The following is a 24,344-nucleotide window of genomic DNA, read 5'->3' as shown; positions in this document are numbered from 1 at the left end:
TGTATTACCCCTGCAGCTGTCTCTGTACATTACTCCTGAGCTAAAGGGACAGGTGTCCAGTGAACAGTTGCTCCTGTCTTTTTTTTCTCTTTCTCTCTCCCTTTGTTGTTACTCACTTTTACTTTCTCTTGTTTCCGTCTCCATCTCTCCTGTTCAACTCCAAACACCTCCTCACTGTAATTTCTGTGTCACACATTTCACAAACACACAGAAGCCAAAGCACACACAGTGGGCTGCAAAGTTGGTGCATGAAGTGTCATGTTCATATTACATTTCAGTTGGAGTGAGTCAGGATCAGAGAGTGAGTGTGTGTGTTCACTTCTTTTTCAGCTGTACCTTAGATTCGTGCTCTCTTTACTGTTTGACCTCTTTTCTCCCTCCTCTTGCTCTCCCTGGGGCCCTGGCAGCTGTTATCTCAATGTTTTCATTTAAGAGCCCCTGGAAGAGAGGGGGATGGGCTGGGAAAACCAAAAGAGAACAGCAGCATGAGATGAGGAAATATACTTTTTAAGGTGACTGGACACCTTTGGACAGTGTGCATGCTTGGGGCAGAAATAGACCAATGAGGTGACGGACTTGGAGATGTGACAATGCATTCAGTTTGTTGGAGTGGGCCATTGGGATGCACTTGGAGCTGACTTTGCAGTTACGAGTGTGTAAAGGTGCCATATGATGAGGGTAATATATTGGCTCCGTCATATTGCTGCATGCGCTAATAAGGTTGGCCTTTACTGCAGGAGTTGGAGCAGCAGATCAGGTTCAAAAGACTGAAATATTTTCTCAAGCCCCACCTAAGCGTGCGCCCTGAGGCGAGGGAGAGACGCCTACCTGCTGCCGAAGCTGAAAACATGCTGCCACGCTTGCATAAACTGTTAACGGGTTGTGAGTATACGCCCCCACCTACACCTCCCTAAATCTAGTTATTGATTCTACTTTGGGTTTTTACAGTAAAGGTTGTTAAATGATCCCAATGAGCAGTGTTGCTGTGGCAACTTGCATGAGTCACTCATTTTGTGCCAATTGTTTTGCTGGTTTGAGGAAGGAGGAGACTGTAGTTTGGGAGAGCTGTGAGAGGTTAAGCATCTTTTGGAGTAAAAAAAAAAAAAGAGATGAGTTATGAAAGTGCTCCAGTCTTGAGCTGCCATGACAGTTCTGCCTCCTTAGCAGTCGCCTCTGCTGGCCCTGGAACGGCTCTCTGTGAGGCGTTATTAAAAATAAAAAATAAAACGGCCTCTGTGACAGATAGGGGGTTGCCCTCATTGACTCTTCGTAGGGTGAAGTTGACAGTGACAACACCATCCTCCAGCTGGCTTTTGTGCGCTCTTTAAAAGCAAACTGGACGCCAGGACATGAGTCGCCCTAAAGCAGAGCCCTTCCTGAACAAGCCAAACTGGTTTCATGGTCATACCTTACTTTCTGTGCTAGTTGGGTAAACACACATCGTTTAGAGAGCTTGTGTGCTCACCTGCAAATGTTTGTCAGGTGTCATCCCCTCTTTTTTGTTTTGGACTGTTTATTTTTCATAAAAGACTGGAGCTTTTGTGGAGACGTCAGCCTTTATTGTAGAATAAGGACTGCTGATAGAAAGCCGTAAGAGAACCAGTCTGCCATAAGGCTTGCAAGGGAGACAGCAAACATGTGGAAAGCGAGACTAAAATTGAATTTTGCAGCCTAAATGCAAAATACTGTGCAAAAACCTCATTATCTCAGTACTGTAAAGCATGATGTCAGTAGAATCATGCTGCGGGGATGCCTGTCTTAAACAGGGACATTAAAGCCAAGTCAGCCTTATTTATTAAGTGCTTTTAAAAATGGCAAACAGGGGCGTGCCGTGGTGGCGTAGCGGTTAGCGCGACCCGTATTTGGAGGCCTTGAGTCCTCGACGCGGCCGTCGCGGGTTCGACTCCCGGACCCGACGACATTTGCCGCATGTCTTCCCCCCTCTCCTTCCCCGTTTCCTGTCAGCCTACTATCATATAAGGGACACTAGAGCCCACAAAAGACCCCCCTGGAGGGGTAAAAAAAAAAAAAAAAAAAAAGGCAAACCATGTCTAAAGTGCTGAATATAAAATAGTTAAAAGAACAAAAACTATTAAAAATATAACAGAATGGAATATAACACAAGAAAAAGTGTCAACACAACATCTGTTATTTGTTCACACCAAACCTTTAGGAAAAACTAAAACAAGAACAAAGGCTCACCTTTTAGCAAGCCAAACTTGCTGGTTCGGATGCAGTGAAAAGCTTTAGATCAAAGCATAAACATGTATTAGAATAGCAATTTACAAAAAAATGTTTAGTTTTCAGATGTACAATGTGGGTAGAGACAGTACCGCAAAAATCATTCTTACAGTAGTGGTGGCGGCGGTATTATGTCGTTCAAGGTATTTGGAAAGATGGATGGAGCGAATCCTGCAATCATGTGGTGTGGCTGTGAAATTAATATTCAGTTGCTCTCCATCCAGTATGACACTTGAGCTATTTTGCAAAGAATAGACAAACATTTCAGTCTCCAGATGTGGAAAGAAGTTAGAGAGATATGCCAAAATGCTTTGAGCTGCAATTGCTGTGAAAATGTCTTCTATAAAGTATTTCTTAAATTTCAATTTAACAATAAAGCATGTCTTGGTGTTGATCTATCAAATTACTTGGCAGTTAAATACATTCAGGTCTGTAATTGCAATATATGAATGTAAAAAAAAAGTTTTAAAGAGGTGTAACGCAATACGCTATAGAGGTTGGGTAGGAGGCATTTGTTTGATGAACAGATATGTTACCCTATAAGGAGATGGAGAATGGAGTGGTGGGAGGAGCTTGAGCATCGCCGATATCCTTGTTGCTAAGAGGCAAATGGGCTTGATTGACAAGTGTGGGGGCGGGACGTATGTGAGGGGTCCCGTCTGGATTTTATGAAGCGTAAAGAAGTGAAGCGCACAGCATAGAGAGAGAGAGTGGGAGGAAAGGGAGAACAGCAGCAAGAGGAGCGGGGTGGGTGAGCAACTGGGTGAGGGGTGGGGGATGATGGCGTGGGCTGGAATAATTTAACAAGAGGGTGTCTCCTGGCTCATCGTTATGCCATAGACACATGTCATGAACGTTTCTCCAGCTGTTTTTTTTTCTGCAGCGGCGAATAAAATAATCCAAGATGTGATGCAGGCGCTGAACTTCCTCAGTTAATCCGATCACTGAGCCAAAACGCGAGGGGCTGTTAACAACATGAATCACACTTTCCAGAGTCGCTGAATCGGCCTGTGGAGAGGCGCTGGCACCCAGAGGAAGTAAAGATCCTCAAATGACATTATTCATGTGAAATGACCCAGCGATGGCCTAGTTAGTGTAAATCGTGTTCCCTCTTGTCTCCTCGTGTTTCGTGGTGAGACGGCGGCAGACGGGGGCGCTTTCTAACGTGCCTGCCTCAGACCCACTTGGTGCTGCTAACTGACCCGAAAGGAAGCCAGCTACAGCTACCGCTCTGACTCACTGGCTTTTGCGGGGGGCCAACACACACACACACACACACACAACCTAGTAGCATCCCAACGCCAGGGGGAGCACATGCACAGACGCACACACTAAGGCGTGCACGCTTAAACAGAACAAACCTGAGTGCTGACACAAATGCACTGCATAGGTTTGCTCTCTTACAATTGACCAGGACTACCCTTCTTTTGTGTCTTTGTATTCCTTCTCTTACCCCCCTCTCACCCTCCTTTCTGAGTGCATTTATTCAGCTGAGGCTTTTATCCTGATGTGAATCTCAAAAGCCACTTGCAGTCAGCAAAAGGCTCATGCCAGATAGAAAGAGCTGCACGCAAAGCACATAATGTCTATGTAGATACCCGGACTTTTAACACAGCATATGAGGTAAAGAAAAGACTGCCGAGATGCAGCCAAAATGGATCTCCTCTGAAAACGGTGGTTGTGAAACACAAATACTGGGCTGTTTTTGGCTCGCGTTCCTGCTTCTATTTTCGTCTGGCAGAAGCAGCGCTAACAGCCGGGGTAGTCCGTTCTCCTGCTGGCTGGAGTCTGTTAGAGCATGAGCAACGGCAGCGAGCAGGGGCATCTGACAGAACCGACGAATGCTTAAACACTGGAAATCACATCGCTTCAAAGCATCAATAACTCCGGTTCACCTGATCAGACCTGTGGTGGTGCTGTATTAAATTCCACATTACCAGTACTATCATTCTGTCCAGTTGCATCACAACGTGTCAAGTCCAAGTCTGACTCATCAGTAGTCGAGTGAGATGTGTCATGAGTCATAGATGTTGGGACTTGCAAATGACAACACCAGAGCTGTGAGGAACATTTTACTGCACAGCAGGAAGGTAGTTTCCCCAGCAAATGTGTCAGAAGGTAGAATTTCACTGCATAGTCAGTGATTTTTCTCTGCAGCAGGCTGGTACCTGAGGAAAGTTTCCACAGCGAGCTTAATTGGTTTGTTTTTGCTTTATTGGCCTATTTTGAAGCATTGCGTACAATGTGGGGCCATTTATTTTTGCAGTAAAGAATCCATTGTGGAAGGGATGACTTTAGGTTTTAAACGAGACAATCTAAATGACGTCAGAACGTTGTTTAAATAATTATAACATCGTGCAAAACCATGCGTACCATTTTTTTTTTTTTTTTACCTTTTGTTATATTACACCTAGAACCAGCAGTGGTTTCACTGGGATTTGATGTGATTTCTGATTGGCTACATGTCACATTCAACAAAACGTTGCTTTTTTTGTCCTCGGGATTCAAACATGTTGAATATTTCCTTTTCGGAGCAGTCCTGGTGTCCTTGCGATCAGTCTTATCACACATGGGAGAAATATTTCATAAGATTATGTCTAGAGGCATCATGGTAACCTACGTGTTCTTAAAATTGTCGGAAGGTGAAGATCTGTTAAAAAATCGGCATTAAAATCAGAGCTCCGTTAATCAACAATTACACATGGATTTCATAATCCTGACTTCTATGGAGGAGTGGTTAAAATAATCTGATTTTGAAATATAGTTTTAAGAAGTCATGTTTACTGTTTGCCAAATGCCATGTATCACATTAAATGATAATATGCAATTAAATACAATGAGTGAGTGTGTGTTATTGATATGAAAGCAGGTGATATAGATTTCTGGTATGAACATTCATGCAAGGCACTTTAAATTTGTAGAGCATGTTTCTAGAGCTCACATTTCAAATGGAGTGAGTGATGATCACAGTTTAGCTGCTGAAATCTTTTGGCTTTGGCTTCATAATTGGCCTAGTCAATAACTGGGAATGATATCCAGCTTTGTGACGAAGACAAACCAAACAGCTGCAGAAACACAAAAGATTGTTCATAGCAATACAGTTTATGAGAACAAGTAAAGAGGACAAAAACATGAGTATTCATGATTTGTTTGGCTGATGTAATAGATATCCGCATAGAGCGATCATAAAAGTGTTTTTAATTTTTTTCTACCTCATAAATAACCCATAGGTGATTAATAAATTATAAGGAAAACATTAACAAGCCAACAACGCCTCCCTTTATAAGTGCAGTTAGGTAGACATGGAGCCAAATATCATTTGCATCAAAATGAGCTGTTCGTTGAGCCTAGCTGGAAATTTTAGTCTCCATGTGCCATCTGTGAGGCAAATGTGCAGAGACAATAGCGCAATGCAAAACAACACCAAGGATAAATAAAGTTAAACTTGTCTGAGTGAAGGTGAGAAGGGGTTGTGCAGCCTGGTTTAAAAAGGATGTTGGATATTTATATGTTTATTGCCAGAAGTTGAAAAAGAAATTGCATTCGTTCTAGTGTCTAAGGTGCAACCTGCGAAGCTGCTTGTAAGGCTATACCTCAAGTTTCTATTGTAAACATCTCCTGTTTTTGTATGAGGATTATTGACGTCACCGTTTGCTCACCCAGCAATTTTACTGAAAATGTCAAACCATTTGATTGGTGGTCAGTGTGACATTGAAATTGCTTAGGGAAAAAAAAAAATCATGTGTTTATTTCTTCAGTTTTAAATCTGTATTGGACTTATGGATTCATCAATTCTTAAAAATCTCTCCAGAAAGTTGTTCAAGAAACAACTTTTTCCTCCACTTTACCCAAGCCAGATGTTGAGCTTTTGACTTCCTGCTCTTCATTGAGCAGCTCTAGTTTCTCTTTCTGCTCCCACCTGCTGACCTGGAATTAGTTCCTCCATCCCTGATCATTTTCATAACTGTGAGTGCATTTAATCTAAGACGAGCCTATGTATCGGTCAATGCTTTAGCATAGCAAAATTTCTTTTTCTTCCTTTACTCAGCCTAAAACCTGAGCTAAGCGGACTAATTTACGCGTTTCTGCTCTGTCCTATTCGTCTCTGAGATGGAGAGGCGAATGTAATAAATTCAGATCGTCCTCATCAGAGGATCGCAGCTCTCATTATTACCATCACAGATTGAATTTCTTTATCCAACATGGAGAAATTTCCTCACATGTTAATGATTTTCTGGTCTATTTTAAGGCTTCTATTCTTTTATTAGAGCATAAAATTATATCAGCTGTTTACCGAGCGCACATTTAAAAGAGGTATTATAGCATGGAAGGAGAAATGCTTAGAGGTCAGGATTTTTTACTTTCACTCTCGGCCCCAATTACAACTGAGAGCCTCATCATTGATGTGGGATATTCTAAATTATCAGAGAGTAATAATAGCTGCCATGGTTAGTGTGAAAAATGAGTCCCCATTTTTAACATATGACACATGAAATGTTCACAGGACAGGAAGGCAATGATGTGAGGGATGTTATCACTCAGCAGAATCCTATTTTGGATGCCCGTGGGCAATATTGGAGCAGGTTCACACAGCTGCAGAGTTTAGATGAGCGGACACAGCTGCTATCTGAGAATGTGAATGAAGTTAAACTTGGACACAGCGGTCAGTAATCTGCTGGCAGCGCGGCTTGAGTGGCCACGCGCTGAAGATGGAGATCACGGTTTGTGTTGGGAGAGACTCTCGAAGGAGCAGTTCAAAGATTTCCGAATGGAAAAAAAAGATGACTGTGTTGCTAGAGTGTCGAGATTAATGGCATACATGCATTTACTGCGTGCTATCAGGGAGCAGGAGGGAGTAAGATAACAGGATTTCATGTTGTGATTACTCTGCTGAAAATCACAAGAGGCAGTCCAGTACTGCAGTCAATAAAGGATGACTTCTGAGCATTTTCGTCTCTAAAAGCTACAGAAGTGTCTCCTTTCTCTCAACATCAGCGTGAAAAAGAGGATTAGATAGCAGGTTTAATAGCTTCTGCAAGGGTAACATTCTTATTTCTAAGATTAGCAAAAGTTTTTGTTGAAGTATTATAGATTATACAGCAATACATAGTCTGTAATTTCCAGTACAGAGCAATAATATTCAAACCACAACATCCACAAACTTTAATGCATTTTGTTGATGTCATAGTCCAACACAAAGAATTGCATAATTATGAAGCGGAAGGAAAAGAGTTGCTTTGGCAGATCGGATGGAGAGACTTTGTGAGGATCTGTTTTCTGTTTGTCTTGCCACAGACTGTCAATTGAATTTAGATGTGGACTTTGACTGGGCCAATTTAACACAACAATCTGCTTTGGTTGAGGGCTGGGCAATAAATCCTTTTCAATTAATCAAAACTTTTGTTTTTGAAGATTTTTGGAAAATCTGAATTTATTTTCACCATTACATTACTGGGATTTCCACAGTTCAGCTGAAGGCTGTTTTACAGCTTATATTTAATTGGACTTGAATTCAGGTCAACTGTACAACAAAATATAAGAGTCAGGCTTCGATTTTTTTGGTTTCAGTTGTGAGTAACTAATATAGAATATTAGTTACCCATAATATTGCAATAATATTGCAAGAATGCCGTCATAATATTTTGAGGATGAAGTAGCAAAGTTATGAGAAATCCTACAAGAAAAATAACAACAAAATAATTAACCAAGCTTTTTTTCTCATAATGACTTTTTTCTCGCAAGACTTTCTTCTGGTAAAAATTGTGTCTTTTAATCTGCTACTATTATGATTATATTCTCATAATTAAGTAAAAATCCTTGTAGTCTTTCCCCAATAGTCTGTTGTACAACTCACAGAAGGAATTATTGAAATATAAGCCATTTTTAAAAAATATTTACTGTCATTTCTAATTAATATTTTGGGGAAAAAAAATTGAGAAAAAAATTGGATCTGGCATGAAAATAAATCAGAGATGTAATTTTTCTGCCATATCGCCCAGGCTTACGTTTGTCTGAGCCATTGCACTGTGATTGGCTGAATGTTACGAGTCATTGTCCTGCTAGAAGCTGAACCTCAGTCTCAAGTCTTTTGAGCCTCTAACAGGTTTTCTTTCAGGATTGCCCTTTGAAACCAATGTCCACATGATTGTTCTGTCCCTCATAGACCTAGGGCAAACTTTAAATGGCTTATTTCAACAGCAGCTCTTTTCTATTTTTCACATTTTTTAACTATTCAAGTACAGGTGAAATCAGCAACTGATAGTTGTCCTTCCTGGATATTCTCCCTCCTGTACAGTGGATCTATGCAACTTCTCAAGCGATACAATCAGCTTTTTCTCTGATAAATTCTCGTTGTTTTGATGGACAGCCGTGTCTGTAGTTCCACAGTTGTTCCACCCTCTGTGTATTTTCAGATGACAGATTGAACCTGACAAAATGTTGTAGTTCACTACATATGAATACTTATGTAAGGCACTGTATAAACTATTAAACCAGGCCAAAGCAAATGAAGGAGCAGTTTCTCTAAAAAGCTTCTTGCTTTTCATTCCAGGGCTCTTGCTGTATTTATTTACTTTTGTTTGTCTCTGCCAACGAACAGACAAAGTTTCCCCCACACAGTCTGCTGCTCCCGTGTCACAATATTGATGTGATCCGTGTCGACCGCGTGCATCCCCCGGTTTGTTACAGAGTCGAGGGGCTGGACTACAGTGTCACAGGTGCGACGCTGAGAAAGGTCAAAAGCTGGGAGACAGATGGCTTACGCGCACACATACACAGACATAAACACCCTCCCACACACTTTTAACTCTCCCAAAGGGACAGTGATCCATTGTGCAGCTCAGATGGGCATCGCTGTCACTCACGCATGGACAGACGCACGCGCACGCATACCAAGCAGATGTCTGGTAAACGATTATGATAAAAAGGACATCAACCATTACTGTTAAATTGCTACTACCAGTGTGTTCTTTTTGTGCTACCTCATTACAACTATCATTAAAGATTAATAACCGCAGAGGAGAGCAGAACCAATATGGTGAAAATAATTACATGTAGTCTATGAATGAAGAACACAATAGCAAGATAAATAAAAAGTAAGTTTCATGGACAAAAGGTTTCTTAGATTAAACATAAACTATATTATCTTTTTATTAATTATCATATTCAGTTTGATATTAAATAAATGCATGTGACTCTTTTTTTTTCAGTTTGTCCTTATTATTGTATGAACAGTATCTTTGTCTCTTTTTTTTTTTTTCCATTTTTCACATCGCAGCTTCCCAGTCGTACGACACGGAGAAGCTGGCTGTGCCAGGGCAGATTTGCTCTACAAAAAGGATATCTGATGGTTTCCTAATCGCTTGATTGTCTTTATTAAATCGTGGTTGCATCTGGAAACAGCATGAACAGGTTGCATTAACAAGAACCCATTGTTTTAAATAAACACAAGAACAACAACGCAATAAGATAACAAATAAATAGCTCTACCAGCCTTCTTTCACGATTTTATTAGTACGGTACTAGTCACCAATATCAGGTTCAGAGTCAAGCAAGGATATTTTTCAAATGGATGCAGAAGGAAGTTTTTCCACATGTACTTGCTGCCTGCAGATTTACTTCTCTGCTGGCATTGAGAGCAAATTGAAGCAATTCTGCAGTGCTCTGCCTCGTACTTGACAGTGATGGTGAATGCAGTGAACCTGCTGTATGTAAGGTTTCCTTTTGATTACAGAACATGCTTAAAAAGTCATGTTATTGTAGCACTTCAGTGTAGTTCAAACAAAATTTTCTAACTGTGTATGGATGGTGGAGCCAAGCTACAGGTCTGTGGGCATTCTTGCCTTGAAAGGCGTCTCTACCGTCCAGCAGTACCAGAAAAATGAGGGAAATGGTTCAGAACTTGAACTAGGAGATTCTAGGAGGAAAACTGGAAAAGATCTGCAGTCCTGCTGAGAGATGTAAAACCAACCATTTTTGCTTATATACTTAGATTTTTCCTGCCAATAATGATTTTATGCAATTGAGATCCCACTTTAAGAACTGTACTTAAGAGCATTGAAAATATGTCTCTTTAGCCTTCCTGCCATGAACGATCCTAAACATTTTCTTTTTTTTACTTTAGGAACAGAGATGAAGTCTCGGTGCGTGTGAGAGAAGAGTATTTGTAAAACAAGGTTTTATTGTTGATATTTTAAGCTGTGTTGTATATTTTATGTTAGCGACATGGCATGCTGAATTGTGGAAAAATTCATTTTCATTTTACACTCGACTTCTTCCAGATACAACATGGTGCCGTCTATTGCTGGATGTTTGGTACCAATCATGCATCATTTCCTACCCGCTAGGGGGAAGTGTTGCTGCTTATCCTCTCCTCTTTCTTCCATCTTTATTTGCCACTCACCCATGGACAGTGACCTTTTCAAGACATGACTTCGCAAAACCTACCTAGCTTTCAGCCTTCGAAAGGTGCAGAGATGCACATCAGTCAGAAGACATTACAAAATAAGAGCGTGCTTATAATTGGGATCATTATCTCGGTTAATTGCACAGCTTGGTTTTCATTACTGTCTGTGAACAGCAAGCTCCATGTTTATGTTGAAGATGCAGACCTGTAAAATAAATCTGACATTTCGAAAATGCTGCCAATGTTTCTAAATACAACATGTTCCAGAGGTGGAAATGTTAAGAGGATTAAACATATCTACTCTGCTATATCCAGGTTAGCCTTGATGGTATCAAGTGAAGTCCGTTTGTCATTGTGACAAGATGTCTCCAAGGTGGTTGCCTTTTTGTACCTGGCAAAAGTTAGATATGTTCACTACTTTTTTAAATTTTCTGTGTGATTTTTTTCTGTGTGGTCAACATGATGCATTGCTGAAGAAGGTCTTTTACCATCATCATATGTTTATAGGAGGCCAGCCAAGTGCTAGTGCAAACTGCCATGGTGGTTTGCTGACATCACCGCCAACATGCGCCGTTACCGTAAGCAGCTTCAGCATGTTTGCATGCTGACCTCAGCACTTACCTTAAAGCCTGCCTGCATCTTGGTGCAACTTGGCACGGCTGCAGTCCTGATGTAATTATATTAGTGAGATCAATAAACTAAAAGCAAAGGATTGTCCCAGTTTGTTGCAGCCTTTAATTGATTGGGCATCCCACGAATTCTCAAGAGTTATAAATAGATCTGAAAGACAGTGATGGATGGTTTATCTCTGCAGCTATGGATCAGAGGCAAAGCATGCCTCTTCTATCAGTCACCACCTTTATAGTCCATCCCCCCCTTTCCTCCTCCTTCTCTGCTGCCTCCCTTGCTCACTAACTATTACCATTTAGGGTATTCATGCCCCTCTGCCAGCAGGGAGGAATGTGTGTGCGCCTGTGTGTGTGTTTGCGTGCATTTGCAGATGTCTGCATTGTTTTCCACTATGTTCTGGTAACCTAAACTAGTATCTTATGGGGTAATTGTGTGTGAAATACTTGGAGAGTCTTCAATAATAACAGTTGGTCTTTGTGTGAGCGCTTAGGTGTGTGGGTGTTTGCATGTCAAAGGTGTTTTGTGTGCAGAGGCGTTTGTGAGTGTGTGTGCAGGCGTCAGACACTCATCGTTGTGCAACAAACCGAGCATGGAGGCATCTGACCCTCAATAATAGATGTGGCTGCAGTGAATATTTAATGGGCAGGGGGCTGAAGATACATGCACGCTCTTACACAGGAGGGAAAAATTAAAATTTAGTATCCACCATGTCTGCATGACTTTTAGGCCAAGACTCTGGGGAAATGGTCTCGCAGTGTTTGGGAGGTGTAGGGGAATTTCACCAGCTGGCTACCGTAGCTCCTGCTACCGTCTCACTCTGCTCTCGTTCCGTCCATAGGGCTCTCAGGATAGTGCTGGCGGTCAGGAAGGACTCGTACCCCCACCCTTCTCCGCCTTCCCACCTCCTCCGCCTCCGCCTCCTCAGAACGGCCTGACTCTGGATTACGGGAGCAGCCTGTATGCAGCCGGAGCGGTGCAGGGCCCCGTGGAGGCCGGTGGAGCAGGCAACAGCGCGGCCAACCCCGGCAATAGCCTCAGCCAGGTGAGCGCCAACCTTGTGGTGTGGCCACAAAAAGACTTAAACTTTTTAGAATCAATCTGACAGAAATCTGAGTCATCCAGTCTATTTTCTTATCTGGCTCTGATCTGTGATCAGGAGGTAAAATACTGCAAACCTGATGAGTTTTTTTTCCTCCACTCATTAAACAAAACAAACTAATAATTTTGACCATATTTGGTCTATAAATGCAACAAACTGCTGCTCTTTGATGTGACCCTTTTAATTGTAGAACTATCAGATAAAGTTACAGGACCTTTCTGATGAGTAAATAAGGAAAAAGTCATCATTTTTTGATGGATTCAAAAGTACAACCTCTGTGAAAAAAAATGCATTAAACATATATATTTTTTAAAAATTAAAATGTCAAACCAGTTAATTTGTGGGACATTAATGATGAGCAGAAATCTGTATTTTCCAGTAAAATATTGATCAGTGAAACTCCACAGACTTCTACAAATGTTTCTGCTCTGAACCTAAATAACTCTGTCAAGTGTTTAACTACAGAAAGATACTTAATTACTATTAAATATTTGCTCTAATAATTTAACATTTGTAAACAACTTGAGTTGAATACATCTGTTTGTTTAATAAGTTGACAATACATACGGATGTTTCTTTCAGATTTCCTCTCCTCTTAAATTAATATACTTTCCTGTTTACGCTGCGTACTTATTTTGAATTATTGGACTGCAGGTGATAAATTCGCCTAATAAATCTGCTAAGTAAAGACTCTCAGGCAATCAACATTATTTTCTCTACAGCAACGCTCACAAGTCTGCTTTCCACATTTGCTGAATTCCTTCTTTTTTATTTTATTAAGCAGGCTGTATCTGGGACTGTTTCTCTAACATAAATTGTGTTGGATGAAAGTGAAAAAGCCACTCAAGTTGTTGTAAATCCAAACCTTAAATGTCTTTCAAACTTTGGTTGTAAATACAGATGCGCAGATCCGTTTTGTATCTTTGGTTTTGGTTTTAGTAAATCTTTGACCTACTGATGCCTTATGTCCATGAGGGTAATTTGATTTAATTCTGATTTGTTGTTTGATGTTAAACAATAGAAGTACCTACAAGTACTATTGGAAACATGTCTATAAAAACTGATACATAGATGAATCAGAGGAATAATCGGTTAATGACTGCCTCTCGACTCGATTGTCATTAGTCCACTCAGCCTTTTATGATAAAAACAAATATCTGTAACAAATTGTAATCAGTTGAAGGACCTGGTTCATGTCTTATTTTGTCTCTGACCCTGCAGTCTGATGGCTCCTCTCAAATTGACGGGCAGTCTGTAGTTGGCTCAGGTGGAGGGGGCGGCGGCGGGGGCCCTGGGGATGATTCGGACGCCAAGGGGACGCCCAAACGTCTCCATGTGTCTAACATCCCTTTCCGCTTCCGAGACCCCGACCTACGGCAAATGTTTGGGGTATGTAGATAAAAAAAAAATCCTCCTTTTCTCTCTGCTTGCAATGCGCAAAGCATCTTCTCTGCCCCTTTAAAGTCAGAATATTTTGTTACCCTGAAATGGCTTGTCGTGATAACTGCTATTTGGTAAAGAGAAATGCCTCCAAAATGTTTTGATGAAGCAAGAGCAGGGGAGAGATAGATGTGGGAGAACCCATCCTGGCTCAGTGCCAGCTCATCATGGCTGAGCAGTGCTGACTCCCTGTGGCGAACATGTGACTTCAGTGCTTCTGCAGTCTCCTAATTTCCCTGCGTTGTCTCTTTCGTTTCAGCAATTTGGCAAAATCCTTGATGTTGAGATCATTTTCAACGAGAGGGGATCCAAGGTAAGATGGTAGAGACAGACCCTCAAACATTAAAGCGTTTTGTTTTTTATAAAATAGGAACTGAATTATTGTTTTGGCCCATTTTGCCGCCTCTCCTTTTTTCTCCGTCCTCCTCCTCTCCTCGCAGGGCTTCGGGTTTGTTACGTTTGAGACCAGCTCAGATGCAGAGAGGGCCAGGGAGAAGCTCCACGGCACGCTGGTGGAAGGACGTAAAATCGAGGTGAGTGTCCAGCCCTCCAGAACAATGCCCATTTTCTCCTCTGTCTCTCCTTCATTTCTAGAAATGACAAATGAGAACCATTATGGTGGTTTCTGCCCCAGAGAAGGTTTCCACGTGGCTGTTCTGTGTGCCCTTCTACCCCCTCCTCTGGCTTTACTATAGCATGGTGCAGCAGTGCCACACGCTCTCTCATGACGGCACTTCCTGTCGTTGATGTTGTTGATGATGCTGGTGTTGTGGGCTCTCCATTGCACCTTGAACTTGGAGCTGTGTGGTTTGCAAAGCTTGCTGGGTGGAGTGGCTACACAACAGGCATGGCTGGTGAGACGTCACTACGACTCGATCGCTGGCGATTTCTGCTGCTTCTGTCACAGCATGTAGGGTCTGGTTGTTTTTTTTTATTTTATTTTACTTTTTCTGTTTTCCTGCACCTTCTCCATCCCCATCATCACTTCTTCCATGATCATGATGAGTGGCCGTTTTTGATTTATGGTTGTGTTTATGACTGGAAGAGATTTCAAAAGCCTCTCTTGTTTTCTCCTGTGAACAGAAAAGTGCCTGCTGGTGTCGCATGGTTGGAAACGTACAGTGTCTTGCGAAACGATTTAAACACTTTGAACCTTTTCACATTTCGTCACACTACAACCACAAACTGAAATGTATTCTTTTATGACTTTGCCATGAATTAGTACAATGTAGGATAAATTTGTGAAGCAGAAGGAAACATTTCACAAATCCTCTCAAACAAAAAAAACCCCTGAAAAGTGCGGTTTGCATTTGTATTCAGCTGGTCTCAATTCTTTTCAAGGCCGTAACAGGATGTCTTCCAAGATTGCTTAGTGGCTAGCCACATTTATCTTTACACCAGGCTTACCTTTCCTCGATGAATAAACAAGATCGTCACAGTTCTCCTCAGTTACTGGGATGATTTGTTCAAGAGATCATACTAGGAGTGGGCGTTTATTATTGTGAAAAATTTCTTATGATATGAATTTTCGTTTATTGTTGTCTCAATAAATTCCAATTAATTATGTTAAAAAAGACATTGGATTTTATCAGAAATGTTTGGTTTTTTTTACTATTTTTTTCACTGTCTGTTCCACAGTGGGATCAATAAATTTGAAAATATGATTAAATACAATTACTATGTGCAGCTTAGTGGCACAAATCACACTTATTTAAGTAACTGGCATCCTGAAGAAGCTTGTTTCAAATGGGTATGCTTTTCAAGAACAATATTTATACATGATGCTTTGAATGCTGTACCTAAAAATGTTTTCTTTTAATCATCATAGTACCACAAAATATTGTGATAAAATTCTAACTCCATATCACCCACCCCTACATACATAGGCCACCTGACTAAAGCATCGTATTGATGTGTCCCTTACATTGCTTGTGGCAAATTGGAAACAGGACCTCTTTCTGTCTTCTTGCTTTCTGTTTTTGTTCCAACAATCCCTTCGTTGCCACACTTTGCAAGACTACGTGTTTTCCTGTCAACAGCTTTGCTCACCTGAGATGCAGATCTCTGCATCTTCTCCAAAGTTACCTCAGGCCTCTTGGCTGCTTCTATGACTGATGCGCTCCTCACTCAGCTTGTCAATTTTGGATTGAACGATGCTCCATGTGATTTTTCAAGCTTAGGTTTAAATTTCAGAATTTAAACCTGATCTGAACTTTCACCACAACCTTCTCTCTGCCATGTCTGCCGTGTTCCCTGCCGTCCATGATGCTCTTCCTTCATTAGAGTCCTCTAACAAACCTCTGAGATTAAATTACACACGGTTAAACCCCAGTCACTACCTCTGTGACTTCTGATGGCACCTGAGTTCACAGTAAAAAGAAACTGAATACAAATTCACCCCAAATCTAAGCCTCGCACATTAAGCAATAAATCAAGTAATCATATTATAAATTAAAATTAGTGTGATGATATCTATTAGGACAAGGATCCTGAAATAGATGCTACTTGTTGATATTGTTGGAAAGGCTGCATTTTGAGAAACACTGTAAACATTTGATACTCAATACGAAGTACCGTAGTTAGTTTGCACTACCTCTCACTTTTGCCTGTTTTCCCTGTCTAAACTAAGTGATTATTATTTTTTTAAATGAAATTTTAGTTAGAGACTTCATAATCCATCTTAATTATTCTTTTTTCAGTTGTTTTGTTTGTTTATTCTGAATATTAAAAAATTCTCTTAAAATATCTTTTTTTGTTTTGCTATGAGAAGGTGCACTTGCATAATTATTATAATAGTTCAAAATGGTCTCAAAAAACCTTTCGGATTTTAAATCAGTCTTATCATTTTTCTTCTGCTTTACAATGATGCCCTCGCTTATTTAGGTCTTCTACATATAGTCCCAATGAAATACCTAATTGTTTGATGTTGTAACTTGACAACATGTAAAACGTTTAAAGGGTGTGAATACTTTGGTGAGGCACTGTAAGGTTAGAGTTTGCTGGGTGTTTCCCCAGCCTGTCACTTCACACTGAGCGACTTGTATGCGGTCGCTGCTGATATGTTTGGTGTGTTCAGAGATCGAAGCATGACGGGGGGCATTTCAGGGGCGGGAGTTGAGGAATGAAACTGCTGTGAGAAGTGTGGTGTCATTTTTGATTTTCCAGAACTAAAGAAAATAAATAAAATCACATATGCAAGATGGATGGTTAAATACAAAAACAAAAAAGGCTTACTGTTTGCACACACCCTGCTTGAAAACGAACACCAGATCTCATGGAAGTGCATTTTGTTGTGGCATTTTTTTTTCCTTTTTAATTTGTCAGCATGAGCTCAGATTTCAGTTGCAAATGGCCTCCGAGAGGGAACACACACACGCCATGCTTTCTGCCATTTGCTCGAGCTGTTGGTATTAAATCGTGCTTCAGATTAAGTTTTTTATTTTTTCTTTTACTTACTGCTGTAGCTCTTCTGCATGGTCTTTGGATGTCCTGCATTCTTCTCTTTGTCTGTGTGTAGGTGTGCTGAATTACAAAAAAATGGAAGGTGGAGAAAGAAGTGAAGAGAATGCCATAGATAGCTGTCATTCCCTCTCCTTTCTGTATTTTTTAATAGGTTTTCTTCTATCTCCTTCTATCTTTCTTTTCACACCCAACCAGTCTGTCTCTCTGTTTTTGTCCTCATGTCAACCTTCATCCCCCATGTCTTTGTTCATTTTTCTGTCTCGTGATGTAGTAAGAGGCAAAATCACTCTAGAAAGAGATTACATTTCTAATTTTTTATTTTATCGTTGTAGAGTGTCCCCTGAGTTTCATCTCCATTTCTTTAACCTTTATGATCTGTCGTCATGGTGGGTTATAGAGGCTAGGTGGTTGGCTGATACTTGCAGGTGACTATTGTCATGTGACCTCTGACATCACTTCCTTTCTACCACAGGGTGGGGGTTGCTTTTCATTACTTCGTTTTGTTTGTCCCTCCCCTTTCTTGCCTTATTTTGTTTTATTTTTCTTCTTTTGTTTGGTTCATCATTTGTTTCTTACGCATATTTTCTCGATTTCCCTGATGATTTTTGTATGTTGTTGTTGTTGTTGTTGTCAGTCTCCACGGTAACTGCTCGCGTGTCCTCACGCCGTTCCCCCGACCACGGTAAGTTGTGTACACATGGCATCATCTTTGAATGACCCCTCCCCCCACCCCATGCGCCCAAACAAAAAATAAAATGCACCCAAACAAAGGATTCCCTTGCTGCAGGGAGCTTGACTGATTGGTGGACAGAACCTGATTGGCTAATCCTGTGATTGATTGGGGAGGTGGTGAATGAGACTATTAGGAGATTAGCCATTTACCGCATGGCATTACAATAAGGCCACTTGTGTAACTGAATGTACCGCATCTATCTGCAAGTGCAACAACTACGACTACCACTTCTTAATGCATTCATTACAATCACCTCTAACTGCATTCAAAGCATTTAATTCGTGAGCTGTATCCTGCATGGTTTACTCTCTTTCTGGTCATCTGTATGACGTCATGTAGTACTATGTCATCTCTCTGTGTCATGTGTCAGCCAATAGCTCCATTCTTGCACCTTATTAGCGGGAGAGCATGCTGGAGCATGAGTGCTATGTTAGCTCTTCTGGAGAGGGGATAATAGCTGTCTGTATATCATGGCGTGCTGTAGTGCTTGACGATCACTTCCTGTACCAGTGCTCAGACTGTTGTCGAAGTGCAGGTTTGCAGCCTTAATGTTTCAATCAGAGCTGTGTTTCGTGGATGAGTAGCCCGGGTTCCCAAACGGGGCCGATTTTTAAAGTAAAGCTGAAATAAAATAATTTAAAAAAAAGCATCCTGAAATAATTCCTGGCAAACCTAAATGAAAACAGCTTTGTCTTGTTCTGATTTCTGTGAGGAGGTGTCCTTGATTTACCTTTTGATCAGTTTGGTTCTGGATGGTGTGTGTCGTCGGTTGTGTGTTCTACGAGGTGTTTTCTGGTGTGCGACACTGATCTGAAATGCCCGGCAGTGTTTCACAGCAATGGTTTGATTGTTTTTGGTTTGGTTGAATTGTTTTTGTTTTTTTGTTTTTTTTTAATTTGAGAAATGATACTTGCATCCCCCATCCTCTTTCTTTTCTCTGTGCTGTCCTTTTTCTCTGTATCCGTTTTTGCACCAATCATCATCTCCTCCATCATGGCTCATGTACAGTTAGACTGGATGTAGGCAAACAATCAGATTTGTGTGTTGTATGTGTATCACATCTTATTGATTTTTTGTTGGGTTTTTTTTTGGTTGGAAGAACTGCACATTTGGATGAATCGTTCACCCTCACTCTTCTCTTTCTCCTCACGTTTCTGTGTGTTTCTGTTTCCTTTCATATGGACTGGCACTTCCTCCTGCATCCTCTGTCCTTTCTCTGTTGTTCTCTGTCCCCTCCTCCCTTTTCTGTATGATGTGTTCTCAATTGGGAGGGAATCCAACCTTTTTTCTTTTCTGTTTTTGATTGGTCTATTTGCTGCATCTGATGCTTGCTAATTGGTTAGTTTTGCTCACCTCTGGTGATGTGATGCACTCCTGGTTGGCTGTCTGTAATTTCTGTACAAACTGTTTGATTGATGTTATTTATTTATTTTTGGTTATAAGTTTTTGCATTTTGTTCAACTGACGACAAATCTGCTGCTTAATTCACCTTCTTTGTCTCCTCCTTTTTTAGCAGCAATATAATGGTCTTGGATTTCTTTTCGAATTCCTTTGCTCTGAAATATATTTTTTAAATTTGCTTTGTTCTATGTGCCAATAGTTGCAATGTTTGTGTGCAAAACTGCCTGATTACTCACTGGGATCCTTGTTATCAGTGTTTCTTCTTTAAAAAGAAGCGCATGCATTAAATACCATTGCTGCTCATCTACAGAATTAACACCCTGTCAAGAATAAAAACTGAAATTAAAAGTACGATGGCGCCTCACATGAAAAGCAGAAGAGTTTTGTGAAAAATAAAATGTATGTTCTAAAATTTTAGGAAAATGTATTCCTATTAAATTGTTAATATTTCCTGAATTTTGCTATAAAACAGAATAAATTGGCTCCTAAACCTTTTGTTTATTTTCCAGGTTAATAATGCCACAGCCAGAGTGATGACAAACAAGAAAATGACCACACCATATGCTAATGGAGAGGGCCTTGCAGCACTTCCATACGGTAACATATTATCCTGAGCTATACTGGTGACACATTTCCTTTATTGATTGCTTTTTTAGAATAAATTTCATATTATAGAACCGCACAATATATCACAAATATATCATCATCGCAATATTAATGAGTGCAATATTCACGTCATGAAGGGCTGCTTGGAGTGCAGTAATTGTTGGCTAATATATTCCAACTGTTATTGTGTATTTTTCATGCCAATGTAATAATTAACCAACAGCAGCACAAATGATGTTCTTCAATATGCTAAAGGCTAAAGGTCACAGAGTGATGGAAACACAGATAAAAAAGAGAGGCACACATCATGTCTGAGATAATCATTGCAATATTTTCCATAATTATCTCCATGGCAACATCTTCATTTTAGTCTACAGGATTCCAGTGCTTCTCAATGAAATCCTACGTTGAATAAACTCCGAGTTACCAGATAAAAGGATTTTGGATAATAACTAAAAAATAACAGCATAGTCCTTTAAAGGGCAGAATAGGTCTCATTTATATAATCTTTAAAATATTATACTAGCTATAAGTATAGTTACAGCTGCTAGCTGCAAAAACCAGTATGTATTATTTACATAATAGATATCCCTTGTGTAAAGAAAGAAAGACACTACATAGTCTTATAAAGCATAGAATTTTATCTGACCATTTTCCATTTATAAAAAATGTTTAATTTGTTTCTGACTTTTTTCTTGTATTAAATTTTCTAAAGGACAGAAATTCTGGCCCACTAATTGAAATGGTTTTATAATTTAATGACAGTCTTCATCATAGATTTGCCACATCAGACCTTTGATTTTAACACTTTACCCATAAGCATTTGGTCTCTGACTCTTGACTGAATACACACACATTCATACGTAAGAAAATACGTATTTAATTTAATTTTTCTACATTTTGTGCATTAAACTGTACTGAACTGTAGCGGTTGTCCTCGATTGCAGCTGTAGCGGTTGTCCTCGATTGCAGCTATGTCAGTGTGACTGCAAATAAAAAAAACTGTTGTATAATATTTCAGTCCAGGTTGAATTATTTCATGTATTGAAGTTTTAATGCTTGCCTTACGGTTTTGATAAAAATTTTTTTTTTGCTATTTCTGTCAATAACCTTAAGTTGCTATAAATCTCAAACTCCAATATTAAGTTTAATAAACTGCTCTCCCAAACAGCTTGGGAGAATTGGGGAACCACACGAACAAGATTAAAAGGTGGATGTGTTTTTTTCTAGGACTCAATCACTGATCATTTTACAAGGATTTGTTTGAGTTCTGACCCAACATTTGGGTTCAAATAGTGTTATTCATTCTGAATCCGCGCTATTACGGACCACAAATAAAAATGTTGTTCTTGCAACCAGCTTGACTGGTGAACTTGGTTCCTTTCACCTGTTAAGTTACTATTCATGAAAATATTAGTTTTCTTCATGTAGGAATGTTGCCTTGATGTTGTTTTTTTAAATTTTATTCCTACAGCTGGTTGGAAGTTAAGTCCTATGGTTGGAGCCATGTACAGTCCTGAGCTCTATACAGGTAAGATATTAAAAAACTAATTTTATTCTGCTTCTCAAATAATATCCAACAGATACTGAATTTTGGAGGCAAAACCTTGCAAAGTCAAATTAAGAATTAGAACAAGAGACACCTGCACATCGTAGGCTTTTATTTTCCAAAATTGTTGAGTATTACTAAAACTATAAATTGTAGCAGAGGTCAAACATGTTTCTTATAAGATAGTCTTTTGTTGTGCTTTTATTTTAATTCAGTGGGACATGACATCAACCAACAATCTAAAAAATAAGTAGTTTGCATGTCATCAAGGCTCATCCACAGAACAGACCTGGTCCAGAGTGAAGCGAACAACTAGGTCTACAGAGTGGATCATCAGGGCTGACCTTTTCTCCATCCAGGACTTGTACAGGTCTAGGGTCAGGAAAAGGGCAGGTAGCATCTCTGCAGACCCCACACATCCTGGATTTTACCTTCAGGAAATAGCGCTACAGAGTGCTATTTATGAGAACCAGCCGCTACAGAGATAATTTCTTCCTCCAGGCTGGAACCCTAATGAACACAATGAACACCTTACAACCTGAGTAGTCAGCTAAAACAGAATTTTAACTGCCACAGCGTACCTATCTTTTCTTTAAATAAATAAATAAAAATGGCTGGAAATGCTGTTTTTTTCCCTTATGTTTATATATTTGTACTTAATCTCTGTACACTGCGAGTTAGAATTCTGAAATAGGTATTTGGACCAATACAACCAGAATTCAAGTTTTCCACATGGTTACTTGTCCATGTGGTACACAGATCATTAAGGACACCTGGTCATTGAACCAGTTTGTTCTGTTCAGGGAAAGTGAGGAGCAAGATAGATCTGCACAAGGCAAGAAGTTTGGTATGATTCTGGAACAAATAGAAGAAATACAAAATGAGAATCAGTCATGATCAGGGTGACCATAAGAAGTGAACCATTAGCACATAACTACATAGGTGGAGCTTACTATAATCTGAAGACACAATCTTGGGGCCACACCCCCCAAGGATCAGAGTTTTGCAACCATTAGATGTGTCTCTGCTTCAAGACACTTGAGTCAAATAATAAAGTCATCTAAAGTTTACCCAGTAAGTTTAAGTCATGCTTTGTTTGGGATCAAATACATATACTGCCTGGTCAAAAAAAAAGTCGCCACCTGGATTTAACTAAGCAAATAGGTACAAGCCTCCTATTGGATAAGTACTGCATAGGCGATTATCTTTCAGCTGGCAACAAGTTATTTAACCCCAGCTGATGCAATGAGTAACTCCTCATTTCTTAAACAACCATGACAAAAGACACATCCTGTGGTCGTGGAAAAGACGTTAGTCTGTTTAAGAAGAGTCAAATCATTGGCATGCATCAAGCAGAGAAAACATCTAAGGAGTTTGCAGAAACTACTAGAATTGGGTTAAGAACTGTCCAACGCATCATTAAAAACTGGAAGGATGGTGGGGAACCATCGTCTTCCAGGAAGAAATGTGGTCGGAAAAAAATCCTGAATGATCGTGATCGGCGATTACTTAAACATTTGGTCAACTCAAATTGAAGAAAAACAACAGCAGAACTCAGGAGTATGTTTAATTGTGAACGCAAAAGCATTTCCACACGCACAATGCGAAGGGAACTCAAGGGATTGGGCTTGAACAGCTGTGTAGCCGTAAGAAAACCTCTAATCAGTAAGGCTAACCAGAAAAAAGGCTTCAGTTTGCTAGGGAGCATAAAGATTGGACTCTGGAGGAATGGAAGAGGGTCATGTGGTCTGATGAGTCCAGATTTACCCTGTTCCAGAGTGATGGGCGCATCAGGGTAAGAAGAGAGGCAGGTGAAGTGATGCACCGATCATGCCTAGTGCCTACTGTACAAGCCTGTGGGGGCAGTGCTATGATCTGGGGTTGCTGCAGTTGGTCAGGTCTAGGTTCAGCAACATTGTGTGCCCAAAGAATGAGGTCAGCTGACTACCTGAATATACTGAATGACCAGGTTATTCCATCAATGGATTTTGTCTTCCCAAATGGAACGGGCATATTCCAAGATGACAATGCCAGGATTCATCGGGCTCACATTGTGAAAGAGTGGTTCAGGGAGCATGAGACATCTTTTTCACACATGGATTGGCCACCACAGAGTCCAGACCTTAACCCCATTGAGAATCTTTGGGATGTGCTGGAGAAGGCTTTGCGCAGTGGTCAGACTCTCCCATCATCAATACAAGATCTTGGTGAAAGATTAATGCAACACTGGATGGAAATAAATCTTGTGACACTGCAGAAGCTTATTGAAACAATGCCACAGCGAATGCAGGCTGTAATCAAAGCTAAAAGCGGTCCAACAAAATATTAGAGAGTGTGACCATTTTTTGGTGGCGACTTTTTTTTGGCCAGGCAGTGTATTTCATAAAATGGCATGTATGTAAATTTTTAACCCCTGCAAGTTTTTATGTTTCTGTTTTTGGTCGCTGTTCTGCCTCTTCCATGAAACTCGTGACTGTTCTATTCTCTACTATCTGAATGTATTTTTTTTTTACAGCCTACTTGTTATTTTGATGACATCTACCATTATTAACACCAACCTGACTCTGAAATGTGAAGGTTTTTCAGAAGCTTCAATACCAAACAACTTTAATCACATCAGTTTAGCTGAATAAACCTGCAGAAACTGTAAATGATTGCCAACAATCACTCACTTAGGTGATAAATTATGAAAACACAGATTAGTCAAGATGTTTTTTTCTCTGTGGAGATATCGTTAATACTGCACCATTGTGAATACAATGAAAGCTGCATGTTTTGT

General features: G+C 40.1%; 1 protein-coding gene across 8 annotated transcripts in view; it reads left to right on the top strand.

Annotated features, from left to right (window-relative positions):
* The window catches only part of rbfox2 (RNA binding fox-1 homolog 2), a 50,208-nt gene that overhangs the window by 17,503 nt on the left and 8,361 nt on the right, over positions 1–24,344 (top strand). For 7 of the 8 annotated variants that reach the window (XR_003595384.1, XM_028016483.1, XM_028016482.1 and 4 more), the window contains 6 exons: positions 12,114–12,317; positions 13,596–13,763; positions 14,074–14,127; positions 14,255–14,347; positions 19,920–20,007; positions 21,491–21,547. Coding sequence is in view for 7 of the 8 variants with exons in the window: in XM_028016483.1 (XP_027872284.1) it covers positions 12,114–12,317; positions 13,596–13,763; positions 14,074–14,127; positions 14,255–14,347; positions 19,920–20,007; positions 21,491–21,547 (664 nt within the window). In the remaining variant the exon portion in view is untranslated. Of the gene's footprint in view, positions 1–11,127; positions 11,224–12,113; positions 12,318–13,595; positions 13,764–14,073; positions 14,128–14,254; positions 14,348–19,919; positions 20,008–21,490; positions 21,548–24,344 lie in introns of those variants that run through there. The other variant, XM_028016485.1, reaches the window with a different exon arrangement.

Source organism: Xiphophorus couchianus, chromosome 5 (genome assembly GCF_001444195.1).
Source record: "Xiphophorus couchianus chromosome 5, X_couchianus-1.0, whole genome shotgun sequence".
Lineage (NCBI taxonomy): Eukaryota > Metazoa > Chordata > Actinopteri > Cyprinodontiformes > Poeciliidae > Xiphophorus > Xiphophorus couchianus.
Note: the sequence above shows the minus strand (reverse complement) of the source record. Positions and strands in the feature narration are given on the sequence as shown.